We start from the raw sequence: 19,207 nt of genomic DNA on the forward strand, positions 1-19,207 counted from the left end.
TAGGAAAGTCACTGGCTGCGAAAATGAGGCCAAAATTGGCCAGAAAATGGTAAACAAATTAGTATTACAGTAGTTGGTTGTTGGTTAAAAGGAAAACAGTAAGAAAATCCAGCCCCAAGAGCAAACCGGTGTGGGTCTGGGAAAACCCAGGCCCTTCAGTGTCCCACACCCCCCCACAGACAGCACACCGCCGTCCAAAATGAAGCCATCGCGAATATCCTCCGAAGCCCAACATACGCCCAGATTCTTCCCACTTCCTTTGACTCCTTTGCCCAATGCCCTAGTGGCCTTTTCCCATACAAATACACGTTCTCCTGCATATCTCAAACCGGAAAAATCTCGCATTCCCAACAGCTGCACAAACTTTGCGTGCTTCTCCCTTTGTAGTGCCTTTGTGAATCCATCCCCCGGCATCTCCAACCCAGAGATGTGTTGAATACCAAATCTTCCTACCTTCACTTGTTCACCCACCCACTTGTACCGTATATCGATACACCGGGTCCTGGCGATATTCTGAGGGTTCAGAACTGTGATTTCGGCGTTCTTGCTGTCGGTGTACAGCATGTATGGCCTTGGCTGTGGCACACCACAGTCTTCCAATATCTTTGACACCCACTGCAGTGAATACCCTGTAGGCGTCAGGTTGGTGAACTCTGCCTCCGTCGTACTCAGGGCGACGAAGGTCTGCTTCTTACTCTTCCACAATACTGGCCCACCAGCTACGAAGACGACGTGGCCGCCAGTGGAATATCTCCAAGGTAAGACATCCGCGTGTGAGGCATCTGCGAATCCCACAAGCTTCACATCTTCCACCGACAACTCGGAGCCTCCCAGCACAATACACAGCTTCCTGGTGGCACCCAGGCACCGGAAAAGGTGCTTCATCAACTCCAAGTGACGTGGTGAGAGCCCAGAATTGCCCCCGCAAAGGCGGTTGACGGTGAAAGTGATATCAGGCCGAGTGCCAGTAGAAAGCCAGTTCAACGCACCGGTCTTCCGAATATACTCCTTCACTTCCGCGGTCATTTTCTCCCACGTAAAAGGGAGCTCCAGCTTGGCTGGCCACGGCGTAGCCACGCCGGCCATGTCCTTGTAGCCGAACCTCTCGAGTAAGGCGTCGATATAGGCCACCTGGGACAGGTAGACCTGCCTCTTCTTGCGGTTCCTCGCGATATCAAAACCCAAGAACCTCTTCGGCTCGCCTAGTTTCTTGATGCCATACTTGCTCTCTAGCCCGGTGGCGATATCTTCAATGATTTTCGTCGTAGGCGCTGATATAAGCAGGTCATCCACGTACAGGACTACCAGGGCACCTGTCTCTTTGTGACGGAACAGGCAGAGGTCTGATGAGAGGGTATCGAAGCCCAGTTCAACCATCACAGGTTTCACTGTCTCGTATCATTAGATAGGTGACTTCCTCAGGCCGTATAATGCCCTCTTGAGCCGGCACACCTTGCCCAGTGGCTTCCCCAGGCCATCTGGTGGTCGTACGTAGTACTGTGCGGTGTCAGGGATTTTGGCGTTGAGAAATGCCATCTTGAAGTCGTATTGAAGGCACTCCCAGTCCTTCACGGCTGTAATAGCCCAAAAGCATTTGACTGCCACGCTGCTCACAACGGCGGCGTAGACGTCCTGTGTGGCCCAGGAGTCCCTGTCAAAGTTGCCACACACCGCCCACCTCGCCCTGGCCTTCACCTCACCAGTGTGAGGGTCCATCTTCTCATCGTATACCCATTTGCTCGGTAAGATGTTGTACCCTTTCGGCGTATCCACCAGCTCGTAGACGTCCTTTTCCAACAGGCCGGCGTCCTGCTCCTTCATGGCAGGCAGCCAATACTTATGGTAGTTCTCGAGCTTCCTCGCTTGCCGGTAGTTCCTGGGTATATGGGACTTGTTGATGGTTTGCAGAAGGTGGTCGACTTTGACCGTGGATAGGGCGTAGGCCCCTACCTCACGTAGTCGTGGGTTGTCGAGATGTACTGTGAAAAAGCCTTGATGAGGGTGCTTACCCTGCTGTAGCTTCTTATAGAAGCCTGGGCCCTGATTTCTTGTTGTTGCTCTGCGAGGCCGCTCCTGAGCCGGCGGAGAAGCCACGGCTTCCTCCATATGGCCTGTATCAGGCACGAAATCGTCGTCAGAGTCTTCGACCAGGCTGTCCGTGCCTGAATCCAGTAGCCTGCCATCGGCCTGGTTATCACCAGGCCCCCCCATAGCCTCACCCTCCTCCCCCCCCCATCAGCCTTGTAGGGGAGGTGAGCTCTCTCATGGCAGGAGAGTCAGTGGTATAGGGCGCTTGGTCATGGTTTGGTGGGATAGGTGCCTCGGACCGTATATCCTCCACCTCTTCGGCGTCGAAAAAGTCTTCCACGTCTGAAGCCTCAGGCAGTAGAGGTAGTGTTGGTGACGGCGTAGCTTTCGGAGTGGGTAGAATGGTCTGCCCAGGGTCCTTGGCCTTCCCTGTATCAACTGTTGGAGCACTCCGCTGTGGAGCGGGCTCCGGTATGGTGGTAGGTTTGTCATCGAAGGTGACCTTCCTCCCCAGGGATACCGTTCTGTCAGTGACAGCATCTTCTTCTTCGGCTATGGTACTGTCAGTAAAGACTGCCTCGTACTCAATATCCTTGTACACGTCGTCGTCAGGCCTGTAAGAATCGCCTTCGTTGAACTTCACGGCGTTGACCTTCACGACTTTGTCAGTGACTGGGTTCCAGACCCAGTATATTTTGCCGTGTATATCTGCGTAGCCGATAAGCTTTCCTTTCTCCGCCCTGGCGGTGAACTTGTCCGTATTGGCCCGGTAGGCCGGCTTGACGTAGTAATACGCGTCGCAAAAGTACGAGCGTATGTGCCGAATATACGGCTTCCGCTCGCCCTCGGGCATGTTGAGCCTTGTGGTATACTTCTCGTGAGCACTGATATCTCTCTTGTTGACCCTCGAGGGCAGTAGGTTACCCACGTAAACCACAGACTGGATGACAAATGGGAATAGCTTCTCTGGCACCTTGTAGGCCAGCATAATAGCCCTGGTGCGGTCAAGCGTAGTCCTCGCGGCCCTCTCCACCTTTCCATTCATCCACGGTGAGTGAGGCACGGTCCTGAGGATGGTGATGCCCTCCTGGTCGGCCCAGGCGGCCAGCCGGCTGTCGTCAAAGGTCCCAGAGCCCTGGGCAAATTCCGTACCACCGTCAAGGCCGATGATGCTGATCTTATGCCCGGTTTGGCGCGCGATCTTCGTCTCGAAATCCTTGACCTTATCGAATACCTGCTTTTTCTCCACTGTGAAGTTAATCCACTTGTGGCCACTCCACATATCCACGTAGTGGATAGAGTACTTGTAACCCAGATATCCAGGGTTCTTGTGGGTGACGACGTCGGTACGGATGAAGTCGAACGGGTTGTTGGTCTGCGTAGGGGTCGATGAGCCTAGTTGATCTGTCATCTTTGCCATCACGCAGGGCTCGCAGAAAAAGTCATTGCCGACGAGCTTTTACCCGCCTGCGTACAAGCCTTATAAATATCGTCCTTGTTGGCGTGCATCAGGCGGCGATGCATTACCCGGTAGTTGATAGATGCCATCACGGCCTTGATAGGAGTCTTCGCCAGGGATACTTCGCTGAAATCGGCGCCGGGCGTCGTATTCATCTAATATACGTTGTTATTCCTGGTCAACTCACACACCACCTGTTTAGTACCTCTAAGGACCAGGTTGTGGCCCTCCTGGTCTCAGAAGATACCTTCATCGAGTAGCTTGCCCGCCGATATTAGATTGACGGGCGCCTGTGGGTGGTATACCGCTTCCTTGAGCTCCAGGGTAACGACCTGGCCACTTGAAAGGGTAGATTTCAGCGCTGCGGCTCCCTGGTAGCTGCACTTTGTGATATCTCCTGACGACGAAAGGAACCTCTTTTCCTTCCCCTCAGGTAGTAAGTGGAGCTCGGTGAACCACTTCAGTTTATTGAATACGAAATCCGCGCATCCGGAGTCGTAGTACGCGTGGTCTTTGAATGCCTCAACGGCCTGTTGGACTTCAGGGGCATCTACTGACGAGAGTGCTGCCTCTGGGGGCCGAGACGAAAATCCGATTGGTCATCGTCGTGGTAGGTGGGGAGCGATATATTGGCGAAGTTGTTGGACAGCATTAGGGTACTGTGGGCAGGTCGGTCCCTCGAAGACCCAGTATTGGTAACGCCACCAGTATGGCCTTGAAGAGTCCCTGTTGACGAGCCAGTACTCTGCCGCCTCTCTTGCCTATCCGCTTGTGCCTTTTCCTTATGCTCCCAATCCTTTGGAGCCTTGTCAGGGTCACACCACCAACAGGCCTTGCCCTTCGGGTGGTGACGACCACAGCCCATGCAGTGCTGGTTGCCTTTCCTCAAGCCCTTGGTGCAGTGGTCGCACCTCTTCGTCGAGGTTGATGATGTGGAAGGTGAGGGTGTAGTCGCGGCCGGGGCCTTGGTGGTCTCGATGGTGATTTTGGAGTGAGCCGGCGTGGTCTCCTCCGTAACGGCCTTGGCGCTATACTCCTGGCAAAGGAGCGACCAGGTCATGGTGCCGTCTTCCATCTTCCTTGCTAGCCGGTCGTACAAATTGGGGTACGCGGTCTTAATGCCGTTCAGGGCAGCCCAGAGGTGAGCCACGTGGCCGATCTTGATTTCCATCGTATCAAGACGACGGCGAAGGACGTCGAGCCGGCTGAAGTAGGCTTGGAATGAGGCGAAGTTGGCACGCTTGAGAGTGAAATACTCCTCCAAAAGCATACCAGCGATGTCGAAAGTGCTGCGCTGTAGGGCTTGGATAATTTTCTGGTATAGACCATAGGCACCAATGCCGTCGGCCTTCCAACCGAGGTTGAGAATTCGTTGTCGGATCTCGGGCTTCTTGACGGAAGCCATCATTAGGTTCTGGATGTCCAGGTTGTCAGTACGCCATTGGTCGAAGGCAGGTGTCCCTTCTTCCGCTGGTGGCTGTATATCAGCCTTGATGTAGTCCTCCAAGCCATGGTACATAAGGGACTGGGTTAACTGAAATTCCCAGCCGGCAAGATCGGTCTCTGAGTTCAGAGCCGGCAAGGCTTGAAAGTTTCGTTGCCTAATCGTAGCGACGGTGTTGGCATTCCCCATAGCTTTCACAAGCTCCAAAATCTGGGCCATAGTAACGTTGGTGCCAGCCATCTTAAAAGAAAAACTGGTTAAAGAGAAGTCGTAAGAAAGACGCTGTGAGAAAGACGTCGAAAGAAAGACTCAAAGAAAGGCGCCACTTGACTTTGTGGCCGCCAACAGTGGGTTGAATTGACTTGGGCAGAGAGCGAGATGCTTGCTCCGCTATCGGTCTCCTGATAAGGCAGGACAGAGTTCTCGACTGCTGCCGGAAAACAGTGATTTCCCAGCCAAAAGGTCGCAGAAATGGCAGAACCAAGGAAATTTGGCCAGGAGAAGGTTGGCGCCGTAAACCACACTCTTATCGGTGAGGGGTGGTCGGTCGCTTCAACTTTTCGTCAAGATGAGGGTCAGGGTTAAAACCAGGCTTCCGTTAATTAAGAAATTGGTCAACTCTCTCAACGCCTCCAAAATCGCCGTCGAAAGGTCCAATTGCGTGATATTGGCCTGACAAGGGTCAAAAAGTCGTAAGGTCCGGTGTAGTATTCGGCCTTGCGAGGTCGGGTTGTCGACGAGGGCGTCGACTTCGGTTTTCTTGGTGATTTAAGCGTCAAAGGAGCTCATAACCTGTTGGGCTGGTGACCTAGGAAAGTCACTGGCTGCGAAAATGAGGCCAAATTGGCCAGAAAATGGTAAACAAATTAGTATTACAGTAGTTGGTTGTTGGTTAAAAGGAAAACAGTAAGAAAATCCAGCCCCAAGAGCAAACCGGTGTGGGTCTGGGAAAACCCAGGCCCTTCAGTGTCCCACATAATCACATTCAAATTTCAATGTTAAAGAAGAGAAAATGAATACTCCAGAGGAACAAAGTTTTTTTATTATATCAAATATGTCCAAAAATGATCAACTCATCAATCAACCCAACGAAGTCTCCTACCTCATCCCCTCACTCCTCCCACCAGGGGAGAAGTTTTGTGTCGTGAATGATCACGGCGGTGCTGAAATAATAGTATTGTCTGAAGGGCGAAAGTGTTTGTTTTGCTGTAACAGGTATTGTACTGGAGTGTTGAAACCATGTGATTGTCCCCAAAGTAGTGCTACTAACACCTGCCCATCCGGTATCTTTGTCCACTTAGCAATGACCACGTTAAGCAGGTTACAGCTCTGTTTCCAGTTGCCAAAGCAGTGTTTCATGTGGGTTCTGACTCATGAACAATCTCATTATCATCTCCAGTTGAGCCTCACGGCTTTCATCTATTTTAGAGCAGCTATCAAGTGCATTGTCGTCATGGATTCTTGTTTCCACCAAATTATTCTAGGAATTTCAACCACAACACAGAATAGCCAAGCACCATGGATATCATGAACCTAGTTCACTTGGGGTTCAAGCTTCTGGAGATGGGGCTTTTCATCGTATATACAGTTGTAGCCTTCTGTATTTTGTATATTCTGTGGTTTACTGCCGTGGCAGTGGTGTTTTGGGTGCTACCGGAGACAATCGTAGTGCGCCGTAGACATATCCCGTTGAGATTTAGTCTCGACCTTTAGTTGGAGTCTGAAGTTATCAAGTATTGTCAAGGAACTGGTTCTATAGACATGACCCAAGCTGAGTGAGAGCCATCAAAATATAATACCGAATTTATCAAAAAATATCATCTACCTACATTCCCAATGTTACCTTGTGTATATCTCATATCTACTAACGACTGTATTATCTCCCAGAACACGTACCCAGTGAATGTAATTTTAGAGATTACCTATCAGAGTACTGATAAAGGCATAAAACCAAAGACTACCGGCCATATAATGAGTATACCTCTGCTCTGGAGTTAAGAAGAAGCATCAGCAAGGAAACTCCGTACAAGTACCAACCAGCTTTCCAGCATTTCTTCCACGAACAGAAGCATATGCGGCTCCATGACGCCAATTATTGCAAGAGAAAGACCAACGGACTTGAAACAGAGTGAGTGATGTAGATACTTCAGTATTCTTTTTTATAAACGGTCATCATCCGTATTGATAATATCGTTATTCGTACCACAACATTATCCAGATGTCGGTCTACTTAAGCATCCTTGCCTTTCCATCATGCCTCATCTCTTCTCTCATGACCATCATCAAACTCTCGAGCCTTTTTGATTGATAGGTGTCTACCTACGTAAAGACTCAGACATCAACACTTCACCAACCCAACCAACCAAACCACCACCAACACCAACCACATATCTCATTCAAGATGTTTGAATACTACGCCAACTACGTCTACTGCGGCTGTGAGACTATTCCCCGCAGAGAGAAAATCTGGACATGCCACCCTGTTACTACCCATCAGGTTCTTGAATGCTCCAACCCTGTTGTCACGCCGAAAGCACGAGATTGGCCCTGCCCTATTAACCAGCCCGGTGTTCCCGATCCTCTGGACAAGGACAATGATGGGAAACTGGAGATCAAGCGGGAGAACAGCATCAGAGAGAAATTCGATTTTCTCACTCAAAATGCTCCCAACTTGAATGACTCGGACGAAGAGCCAAGCGTGGAGGAAGGCAAAGAGGCAAGCGTAGAGAAAGGTAAGTAGGGGCAAGTTAGGTAAGGAAGGTAAGTAAGGTAAGTAAGGTAAGTAAGGTATGTCAAGGCAAAGTAGGTGAGGCAAGTATTAATCACTGTGTGATGACAACCAAAACATAAATGCAATAAAACACTCTTTTTTATTTTTAACAACACTGTTCTTAACGCTGGATGACATATTCCTGACCGTAATCATGTGTATTCTTTTCCTCAAGACCGAGGGATTAAAGATAAGGTAACTCGATGCCTCCATGATGACCTCAGAATTGTAAATGTTTGCTTGGACCGCACCCTTACCTATGTTACCTGAATTTACTTGAGACCTGCCGTTAGCCATATTGAACCATCCCGGGAAGTCCAGCTACAGCCTTTTCTCTGCAAAATTAATTCTGCGCCTCAAGAGCCTACCTACCAAGCACCGTTTGTGAATGAAGCTATTTCAGGACTCAAGACAAAGCCCAATGTACGGAGAAGATAGGAAGAAGAGAACAGACAAAGACATCAATCCCTAATGTAATATCCCATCAGACAATCCCATTGTATATTCTCCGCTACACAAATCCCCGCAGACTATACAACCAACTCTTCCACCCCATCCATCCCACCACAACTTCTCATCATCGTCATTATCACTCACTCACTCACACCCATCACCAATCTACCAACACCCACCACCTCAAGCAGGTAAGTATTTACCCCCTCTTCCCCTCTCCCCCACTCAACCCACAAACACCAGCGCAAAATGTGCATCTACACCTCCAACATCTGGACCTGCGGCTGCGTGGTCAAGAACAAACCCGCCGTCCGCACCCATCCCTGCAGCCACGTTCTCCAGGGGGCCGCTTGCCCTACCCCGGCGGCAATCACTGTTCGGGCAGTTTACATTGATGGGAAGTGCTACCGTCATCATATGGAGCATAGGGGTCGTGAGCATCGTGGGGATGGGAGATATAACTAAACTAACTAACTAGGTGGGTTGAGTAAAAGAGTGTTTGAGAAAAAGCTCTTCCTTTTTTCCTTCCCCTGGTAGGAAAAGGGAGAGTTTGAGGTGAGTAGATAGCGACGAAAGTGATGAGGATCAATACATAATTTTAATCAAATACGAAAACTTTTTTCTCTTTATGAAGCACTGGGACGGTTTGATGTTATTGTGATTTAGGTATGTCGTTGTGAAGTTTGTGGTTGTCTAAGCTGCTTGATATGAAGACTCGAATGGCGAGACCTCGAAGAGCCTGCCCGGCTTCTCGGAGCAGTTGTGAATTTGTTCCTAGATGTACCGGTAATGTCTGCCGCCTGGTGTGAGTAGGTGCCTGTAGAGAGTCCCTAAGTTCTGTGACAGGAAGGAGACGCTTTACTATTGGCCCTGGTGAATAATTGGTGGCACGGGATACCACGCCCTGTGAATGACATGATCAGATAGACCAGATAAAGAATAGCTTACGTACTCTCACTTCAACCACAGCTCTCAACCACAGATTAAACCTCCCAACCCAACCTCCAATACCCTCCCACAATGCGCCTCGGCTTCCTAGGCCTAGGCACAATGGGCACCCCCATGGCCCTCAACCTATCCCACCACTTCCCCCTCACAGTCTGGAACCGCTCCCCCTCAAAATACTCCCCCCTCCTCCAACCCGGCAGCACCGCCAAACCAGCTGCAAACCCCCTCCAACTAATCCACCAATCCGACCTCATCTTCCTAATGCTCTTCAACGAACAAGCCATCCTCTCCATTCTCACCCCCGATCTAATCCCCCACCTCCGCAACAAAACCCTAGTCAACACCTCCTCCGTCTCCGTCCCCTTCAGCCAGCACCTCAACACCTCAATCACAACCGCAGGCGGCACCTTCATCGAGATGCCCGTCAGCGGCAGCAAAATCCCAGCCCAGCAAGGCCGTCTAGTCGGCATGCTAGCCGCAAACAACCCCTCCCTCGCAGACAGCATCAGACCTTACATCCAGCCCATGACCAGCGCAGCCATCTACTGCGGCCCCGTCGGCTCCGGCCTCAAGATGAAATACGCTGTCAACACCTTCCTCATCACCGTGACCGTCGGCTTGGCCGAGGCCGCGAACCTGGCTTCGGCACAGGGGCTGGACCTTGACGCCTTTGGGCAGGTGCTCGAGGCTGGGCCGATGGCCTCTGCTTACTCAAAGCTTAAAGTTGACAAGATTCTCAGGGAGGATTGGTCAGCTCAGGCTACCATAAAGGACTGCTACAACAGCACTCAGCTTATCACGGCCGCTGCGGAAGGTACAGGCGCCGAGACTCTCCTGACCCAGTTGTGTGGCTCATTATACAAGCGGGCGATTGAGTCTGGGTTTGCTGACGAAGACATGATATCTGTGGTCAAGTGTCTGCCAAAAAGAGGCGATGAAGAGTGTTGTGATAAAAAAGGGGGCTTTCAAGGTTGAGAATGAGGGAAAGTAAGAGAGAATTCCGGGATGTCTATGAATGGGGTTAGCAAGTTAGGATGGTTATGAAGGTTAAAAGTCTTCAATAATAAGAAAAGCTGCCTATTCGTCTCGTCAGGGACTTGTGCAGAGCTAATTCTCCTTCCAGCCCTTCATTCCTCGTCATCCCCCTCATCACCCCTCTTGGCTAGCTCCTCCTCAGTAATCACCTCGAGTGTAAAGTTAGCCTGGCACGACACGAGATCCTTGCCACCGCGCGTCACGGTGCACGTCACTGTGTACGTGGTTGGCGACATGAGCGGTGGCTCGACACCGTCCTTTTGCTTCACGATACCGCCGTCCTGGCCCGCGGCCGTGATGAGCTCAAAGCTGTTGGCGTCGAGCGGGGGCGAGATGGACCAGCGCATGGCATCACTCGGCTCATAGTCGAATTTCGGGTAGTTGCGTTCATTCTGGTCGAGTCAACATGTGTCAGCATTTTCCTAATTGTATACATGACGTTGGCAAGTAGGGTGGAATTTACCTTGAGTTTGTTGGTCAACACCCACTTGGGCGAGCTGTACTCCAAGTTTCCAGGGCCCATTGCCTCCATTTCAACCTCCCAGACATAAAATGGCACCGCAGGCCCTGGTAGCTCCGGCCGAGGTCCGTGACCCTGGCGGTACATTATGTCCCTGAGGCGATACTTCTTGACAGCCTCTTCATACTTTCCAACATCCACCAGTACAAGTCCGCCGGGCTGCTTGTTGCCTCTGTCAAAGGTGCGTCCCAGATCGAGGTTGCCTCGGCGAATGCGCGCCTTGCTTGCCAGCACGTTCTTCTTGCCGTCAACCTTTGGCGGCTCTAGGACCTCGACCTCCCACTGCAAGGAAGGAAGCAACGCCTTCCACTCGGGGTCGGCGCCGGGGCGTTGCTTAACGATGGCGTTGTTGCTGCTGTCTGTCGACAAATACCACAGCACTGCTCGCTTGCGGTCTTTCTCCTGGATGATGCGCTTGGTGTAGATCAAGCTCTTGCCATAGGCGTCTGTCTCAAAGCTCCAGATGGTGTCGGATGTGTAGTCTAGAGCGTCGCCGAGGTCGACGGCGCCCTCGGTTTTACCGAGATGCAGATACTTGGCGTCAATGGAGCTGGTGTCTTCCTGGCCAATATCGCCGGCCCGCCGCATTGGTCCCTTGAAAGTCAGGCCAGGAAGGGATGGGTTTTGATCGACAGCAGGCACGGTACGAATGTAGTCGGATGCTTGCATCGGGTTGTCTACCCAAAGTCCTGCGGGCCGGGCCTTGTCTTCCACAAACTTCTGGATTGGATCGCGGTGGTCTGGACGTGAGGTAATCAGCAAGAAAGAAGCGTACACGTGGAGGTTCAGAAGTGACGGGTACATACCGGTGGTAAAATACCAGACAAGAAACAGGATTATTCCGATGACAGCAAAGACGATAGCGATAGGCCCTGACCATGCGGCAACGAGCGCGAGACCTGAATAGGCAGCCCCGAGACCTAGACCGAGAGGAATTAGGAGTCAGTCTCACCACTCTGGGTCATCAAGACGACTGGGAGGGTGAACTTACCTGCGGCAACCCATCCGAGGATAATCCCGGCCACTTGAATGACAGATGAAGTGAACATGATCCAGTCCATCGCCTGGAGCAAACCGTCCTTGTTCGAGTCGAGTTCGATGAGGATCAAAACGATACTGACAATGCCCAAGACCACGCTAGTGAGAAAGAGTCAGCCATGCTGCCACACACAAACAAAGCCCCTTCATTTGGGCTGAATGGAAGAAACTCACCCAAGAACAGCCCCCATGAACTCCCCAACATTCCTGCCAAATATCTTCTCAAATCTGCTGAACTCGAGCAACCCCTCCTCCTTGGCAGCAATTCGAGCAGCCAAGTCCTTGGTCTGCTCGGCAGTACGAGTGAACCAGCTGCCGAATCCCTTTTGAACCCGCAAAGCGCCATTCTCAATCTTGTTGACGGCACCTTCCCAGCCAAAGGCGGTACCAAGCTTCTCATACCACCGCTTAGCGGCCATGTCGCCCCAGAATTGGTACAAACGCAAGGTGCCTTGGGCAACTTCGATGATGAGCATACCAGCCAGACCGCCGAGGGCACTGCATGCTCTGTCAATATCTCAAGTCAAAAGTACTGGAAAACAAACAGAAAGAAACTTACAATCCCCACTTCACCTTCTGCTCTGGCGACATGCTCCTCCATTCGCCAGTCAAAAGAGGCTGGACGAGTACAACAACACTGGTGAGGACGGTAAGCACCCGGACCGAATTGGCAATTTTGGCAACATTCTGAAACCATGGCCTGTTGTACAGTTCACGATGCCATAACTCAATCGTGGCACCCCATGAGCCCAAGGTGCTACTGGTGCGGGAAAGCGCAAACAACATCTTGAAAACCTTGCGGCGCAGTTCGTCCTGTTGATAGAGCAGCAGCGCGGCCTCGATGGCCTCCTTGTGCGCCTCCATGTCGATATTCTGGTACTGCTTGATGTACTGATCCAGACACTCCTTTACCAAGTCGTCAATGTCCTGCTTTGTATTGCCGGTCAGGTCGACCATCTGCGGGATGATTGTCGTCATCTGGTACAGCCTGACTTCTTCATTGAAGGCTTGCATAAAGCTCTTGCCTCCAGGCTTCGTGTTGTTGGCGTTGTCCTCAAGAATGCCAAACAGCGTGTTCAACTGCTTCAACCGCATGGCCACGGAGCTCGACACACTGCCAGACATGTACTGGCCGTACCACATCTTGACGGCCGAGTTTTGGACCCAGTACAGAAGCTGCATAGCCCAATACAAGTTCTTGTCGCGCGCCCATTTGGCCAAGTTGTCGATCTCAGCAAGGGCGCTTGCGAGGTTCTTTTCAAAGTCAGGATTGCCGGCGCCGAGTCCCGATGTCTTGGCTTTGAACTGCTCCTTCATTCTGTCGGCAAACTTCTTCAAGTCTTCCTTATGGCCCCCATTGCGTTGATCAGACAGGAACTCCTTCATGGTGGGAAACTTCTCGAAATAGCGGTACCGATAGAGCTTGGCCGAGTGCCGCTTGTAGACCTCACTCTCGGCGGGGATCGACTTGAGCCGTGCAGCTGCGCGAGCTCCGTTGCAGTGTTTGCCCCATTCGGTAGTGCCTTGTGCAAGCACAGACGTGATAAGGGGAACCTGGAGCGTTTTGTACCACGCTGCATTACCCGGATCGTCATTGGCGACTGCCAGCACCTCAGGCTCAAGGTGTACTTGAGAAGCGCTGATGAAGGTAGTCCTCAGATCCTCGTCCATGTGATAGATGATGATGTTCTGAAAATCCTTCATAGCCACCGTTGCCACAGAGTCACGGTAGCCGGAAGGATCCTCCTTGTCCTGTACCATGGGGTCAAAGGTCATAAGTTGATGGACGGCCAGCTTGGCTTTGGGGGGTGCATCAGCAGCAGCAGCCATAATAAAAGACGGTGCCTCTGCGACGGACATGGCAGAAAACGACTTCTCGGTGCCTTCGACGACGCTGAGGTCCTCAGTCATGCTAGCAGCAACGACAGATTCATCGGCGCTCTCTTCCATACGAAGCGACCCCTTGACGGCGTAAATCACGCCTTCAGAGTCTTCGTAGGCTCCCACGAAGCTATCGGCGAAGGGGGTCATCTGAATTTTCCACTTGACTGGGAAGACAGACTTGATGGCCGATTGACTACGTTGGGCTGGGGCAGGGGGCACAAAACGTCGATTCGTGATGGTGGTGTTTATGAAGGCACCATCATCGGTGCTCTCTCCGATGATGCATGTGTAGTCCGGGCCGTACAGGTCCATGGTGAGGTTAAACTCAGTTGGGGGATCGGAGTCTGTGCAGGTAGTTCAGTACCCGGCCTTGCTCCAACCTGAAGATAGTAGGGGAGGAGAAACATACAGTTGTCAAAAAACATATTCTCAGCGACCCAATCCTCCTGCAAGTCATTCCCTCTATTGGCGATGTCGTAACCCCAGGTAAATTTGCCCTCTTCCCAGCTGGCGTTAGTCCACTTGTCAGACTTGACATCCCAAGCCAGCGTCGACTTGTGCGTGTCGAGGTAGGCGCCAGCATTGGCTGCGACCTCGACATCGTACCAGCTCGCCTTCTTGTCGAGCTCGACATTGATAACGTCCGATCCGATGGCAATTGAGGCTGCAGGTGCGTTGCCCTCAAGACTCACATATCCAGAGACTCGCGATGCTTTCAGTTGAGGAGAAAGCTGGGCTGACGGTTGCTCAAGCACCGTGTCAAAGACATAGCTATTGGTCGAAGAGAACCAGTTCACATCAGAGGGCTTGACGCCAACACTGCCCAGCTGCAGGCCGCTGCTGTCAGAACCATGTTGACCGATCACAATGGTTTTGCCTTCAATAGCTTGGGCAGCGGCTGGAGCGGCCTGGGCATTGTCGTCCTGGACGACACGCACCGAGTAACTCCGCGGGAGTCCGAAGCACTGCGGATTGTTCTTGTGAAAAGCCTTGGCATCTGGTCCCAAATGAGAAAAGAACTCTTGAGGTTTGAGAAAATTGAACTTACAAGAAGGAAGAGCGTTGATTTGCTTGGCGTAACGGTGCAAAGCTCTCCGATAGGCCCTGCTCTGCGGGCCCCGGCAGGCACCACCAGAAGAGCTGTGTGCACTGGCCAGGTATGACATAGCGTCTGCCATGGTGTCAGTTTTGGCAAGTGCAATGGCGAGAGCAGAATGCTGTTGACAAAAAGCTGTTGAAGCGAAGGAAGATGGAAGTGCTTTCAAAGTTCTTCTACTGATCTATCTATACTATATGGTCTTATTAGGTTCCTCAACTGCAAGTCTACCTATTCCCAGCTTTGAGGAGACAATACATGAGCCAGCGTTTCCTGTGAGCCTATTGTTTGCTTTGGAGAAGATGGAACAAGCCGAAATGCAACCCTGGAGTCGAGAGGCTAGAGAGCTTTGGATCTTCAGCTCAACACTAGAGGTTTAGCTAGCCCATTTCGGACAGTTCTAGACCTCTCACACAGTCTCCTCCCCACATCACAACCTTTCCCTGAAAAATATTTTTCTAGGAAGAATCGACCAATCAGGAGCTGGTTACTCCTTCTAGGGCCTTGGAAGCCCTCCTTTCTGAATACCCTCATCACTCCCCCCCCCTACACAAGCCGCATCCCCACCTACCACGACGACGATGGCCTCGACGGCCCCAGGAGGCTACCGCCTCTCGAACAACTCGAAGCACGAGATCTACTTAGGCTTCTCCGAGGCCTGGAAAGCAGTGCTTTTCGACAACAACGTCCCGGCTGAACAAGCCACGCTCGAGCAGCGGCGACTCGCAGAAGAACTAGTCGCCAAAACCCACGCGAAAATGACGGCACCAGGCGCCCGGACCCCCAACTGCCTGTGGAACTGCGAGGGCTGCCTGGCCTGCGCAGGTTCCTGCTACGACGATCCGTGTCGAAACGAGCAATGCCCCTCACACGCGGACCGCAGGGAAGACAGCCTTTTCGCCGACGAAGCCGCCCTCAGAAGGGACGAGGAGATGGGAGACTCCCTCCCAACGACCAGACCGGCCACTCCCACCCCGACCGGGAGGACCGCAGGGACACTACCCCCTCACCCACTGCCGTCGCGCCCACGCAAGGCAACGGCCCCCCCGACAACCCAGACAGAGGCTGTCCCCCTCGGACTGGATAGGCCCAACGCGCGGGGCCTCGAGGACAGCAGACACGCCGGAAAAGTCTCCCTTAGTCCAGAGATACAGTCCCTATTCGAGGACATGGAACACGACAGGACACAAGCGCTCCAAAGACAGGAGGTCCTCAGGGATATGGCACAGAGCCTAAATGACGCCCTGACAAGACAGCTGAACGGACCCCAAACGGAGGTGGGCTTCTTTCTGCCAAGAAAAGGTCCTCTGGCTCTTCAGGATCCTCAAGGACATCGACGGAACCACCGGTGCGCCCGGCTCGGCCCGCAGCGCCTGGTCGACCAGCTTCGATTCCAAGAACTCCTCGACAAGTACAACCAGGAGCACCAGCCCAGCGACAGAGGCCCGGGGCCCCTCAAAGACCCCCAAACTTACCAAGACCCCGACGGGCAGCAACGCAACCAGCGTCACGTGGGCCCAGGTGGCGACGAGCGGGGCCAGCGGCAGCCAAGCCGCCGGCAGCGCGCGGACATGTGTCACCAGCCTGACTGCCCACGCCCCCGATCCAACAGCGGGCTGGAAAACAGTGGGCCGCAACAACAAGGCCAACCGAGAGGACGACCGCCTTTTCGTAAGGCTCCCCGACGGCCACCCGTGGAGACAGGCATCAGCGGAGGGCTTCAGAGTCGCACTCTGCCGACAGCTCGGGGCCCCACTCAGCCTCATCCGCTCGGCCAAACAAGTCGACACTGGCTTCGCGATCGTCCCAGCCGACAAGAAGGCGCGGACGCAACTACTCGCCCTAGCGCCAGCCCTGACCACACACGGCGCAAAGCTTGATGAATCGGCCACCTGGCACACCTACGTAGTTCCCAGGGTACCGAAGACGGTCAACGGCCTTGACGGCAGCATCGACACCAACGACCTCATGGAAGACGAGATCCTCCGGGCCACCAAGGCCAAACCGGTCTCGGCGAAGAAGTCGAAACACGCCCTACCCGACGACACTCACGCCGACTGGGTCGTATCCTTCATCAAACCCGTCCCTGACCACTTCAGACTCTTTGGCAGCCCGCCGGCCAGAAAGATCACCAGAAGCGCAAAAGCCAACCAGTGCTACAGATGCCAAGGTTACCACGACCCACGCATCTGCGATAGACAAGCCAGATGCAATAATTGCGGAACTGACCACCCACCAGGGCCTGCGCCAGGCCACCGAGATGCGCCAACTGCCACGGACCACACAAGGCAGAGTTTGGAGCGTGCCCGGCCAGACCAAGGACAGAGGGGGGCGTCCTCAAGAAACCAACCAACAGGCAGCTCAAGGCCATACGCAAGGTAGGCGAGGCCCTGTACGCGGCGGCACACCCAGCGGAAGGAAGGAACACCGACTCCCAACCCGCAACGACCAACCCCCCGGCCACAGAACCATGCCTGTGAGACCCAACGAGCCCAGGAGAGCGGCCAAAAACGGACGAAAGTCCGGGCTCTCCTTCCTACAGGCCAACGTAGCTAGAAGACCAGGGGCACACGACGCCCTCCTCAATATGGCGTGGGAAAGGACTGCCGACGTCATTTTGGTACAGGAACCATGGGCACGAACCCAGGACGGCAGAAGAATGACCAAAACCCACAGAGGATACCAGCACTACACGCCAACAGAAGACTGGAACGCGGGACCCCCAGGGCGATGGTATACATCAAAAAGACACAAGGGGACCCAACAGAGCCTGGGACACGCGGGACACCGCGACGCCTGCGCGGTAGAAGCCCAAGGGATAGTCTGGGTCAGCCTATACAGGGACAGACTTGGCGACGACGAGGTGCTCGACCTGGTCGAAAGCTGGCACCCCGGCAGACCAGCGATCATCGGAGGCGACTTCAATGCCTACCACCCTACCTGGCAACCGGGAAAGGAGTGCCCGGCGGGGAGACGAATAGCTGGATGGCTGGAAAACCGCCTCACCCTGGCATCGCTGCAGGGACCCACCAATATACACGGAAACACCATTGATCTGGTCCTCTCAACAAGCACAGGGGTAGAAGCCTGGGTGGACGAGGACACCTACACCGGATCGGACCACTACACCTTGGCGGGGACGGTACCACCAGCAAGCCCACAGGCAACCAAGAAAGGTAGACCCTACGTCCCGGCCCAAGAGGAGGATAGGGCGCTCTTCCGCTCCCTGACTAGATGGGGCATGACACAAGTACCGACGGTAGCACACACAACCAAGGACCTCGACCACTGGGCCCGCTCCCTACAGAACGCCCTCGTAGGCGCGATCAAGGGAGCGGGACGCCTGAGAAGACAAGCAGGAGGCACCACACAATGGTGGAACGAGGAGTGCAAGGAAGCACGCGTGGCGCTGCAGCAGAGCCGTAACGACCCCACACAAGGGAAGTAGATCGGAAGCAAATGCGCAAGACGTTCGAGACAACGGTCAAAAAGGCAAAAGAGAGTACTGGCAACAGAAGCTCGAGCAAGCGTCCTCGAACAAGGACATCTACGCAGTGGCGGCATGGCACAAGGCAACCGACACCTTCGCCCCCCCGCTGGTCCACGGGAATAGGACCTATACGGAACCGGGGGAAAAGTTAGAGCTACTTAGGAGAGAGGTGGTTGAAAGATTCGGAGAAGACGGGGACACCACAGAGCCTTGGGCTCTCGCCCAACCCACCGACACCATACAATGGGACAACACGATCTCCCCGGAGGAGGCAAGGAGATGCACAATCGGGACCACAAGCACAGCCCCCGGCACAGACGACGTCACGGTGGACCTACTACGCGAGGTGTGGCGGGAGGTAGGCGACAACATCACGGCCCTCTTCAGACAGTGCCTCCTCTTAGGACACCACCCGCTCCCGTTTAAAGAAGCGGAAACGGTAATGCTTAGGAAACCGGGCAAAGACAACTATACCACGGTCAGAGCGTGGCGCCCGATCGCCCTCCTGTCGTGTATAGGGAAGGGTCTTGAGAGACTGATAGCCAGAAGGATAGGCTTCACCGCACTCAACCAAGAAGTGCTTGGCCCCACCCACATAGGGTCCCTCCCGAGGAGGTCCGCCGAGGACCTCGTTCTGTGCCTTGTACACGACGTCGAGAGAGCCTGGGGAAGGGGGCAAGGCGGCGGCGCTCCTGACAATGGACGTGCAGGGCGCCTTCGACGCGGTCAGAAAGAATAGGCTAGCAGGGAGACTAAGGCAACAGGGCTGGCCACTGAATGTCTGCGAATGGGTACACTCCTTCATGTCACACCGGAGCTCGGCCATGAGACTAGGAGACTGCACCTCCCCCAGGAGAGTGGCGTGCGGACTCCCACAAGGGTCCCCCTGCCAGCCCGGTCCTCTTCGCACTCTTCCTACAGCCACTGGTCAAGGAGCTGGCCGGGGCGTCGGCGTACGCAGACGACCTCGGACTGCTGGCCGTAGGCAAGAACGCACAGGAGTGTGCGGCAATACTGGAAGCTACGGCCGAAAAGGCGGAGG

General features: G+C 53.6%; 4 protein-coding genes across 4 annotated transcripts; 2 read left to right on the forward strand and 2 right to left on the reverse strand.

Annotated features, from left to right (window-relative positions):
* Window positions 1-9,137: 9,137 nt before the first annotated feature.
* On the reverse strand, window positions 9,138-10,001 carry QC762_0108680 (uncharacterized protein; the record flags this gene model as incomplete). Its single annotated transcript, XM_062884289.1, has 3 exons — window positions 9,138-9,509; window positions 9,619-9,738; window positions 9,921-10,001. 3 exons carry the CDS (start codon window positions 9,999-10,001, stop codon window positions 9,138-9,140), a joined length of 573 nt encoding a protein of 190 aa, XP_062739283.1.
* On the forward strand, window positions 9,175-10,077 carry QC762_0108690 (uncharacterized protein; the record flags this gene model as incomplete). The annotated part of the gene is made up of 1 exon (XM_062884290.1): window positions 9,175-10,077. The coding sequence occupies one exon, from the start codon at window positions 9,175-9,177 to the stop codon at window positions 10,075-10,077; it is 903 nt and encodes a 300-aa protein (XP_062739284.1).
* Window positions 10,078-10,229: 152 nt separating this feature from the next.
* Window positions 10,230-14,757, reverse strand: QC762_0108700 (uncharacterized protein; the record flags this gene model as incomplete). Its single annotated transcript, XM_062884291.1, has 7 exons — window positions 10,230-10,529; window positions 10,601-11,397; window positions 11,464-11,577; window positions 11,649-11,794; window positions 11,870-12,193; window positions 12,255-13,923; window positions 13,989-14,757. 7 exons carry the CDS (start codon window positions 14,755-14,757, stop codon window positions 10,230-10,232), a joined length of 4,119 nt encoding a protein of 1,372 aa, XP_062739285.1.
* QC762_0108710 (uncharacterized protein) lies at window positions 14,231-14,742 on the forward strand (the record flags this gene model as incomplete). The annotated part of the gene is made up of 2 exons (XM_062884292.1): window positions 14,231-14,249; window positions 14,351-14,742. 2 exons carry the CDS (start codon window positions 14,231-14,233, stop codon window positions 14,740-14,742), a joined length of 411 nt encoding a protein of 136 aa, XP_062739286.1.
* Window positions 14,758-19,207: the final 4,450 nt, after the last annotated feature.

This window comes from Podospora pseudocomata, chromosome 7 (assembly GCF_035222375.1).
Source record: "Podospora pseudocomata strain CBS 415.72m chromosome 7, whole genome shotgun sequence".
NCBI lineage: Eukaryota > Fungi > Ascomycota > Sordariomycetes > Sordariales > Podosporaceae > Podospora > Podospora pseudocomata.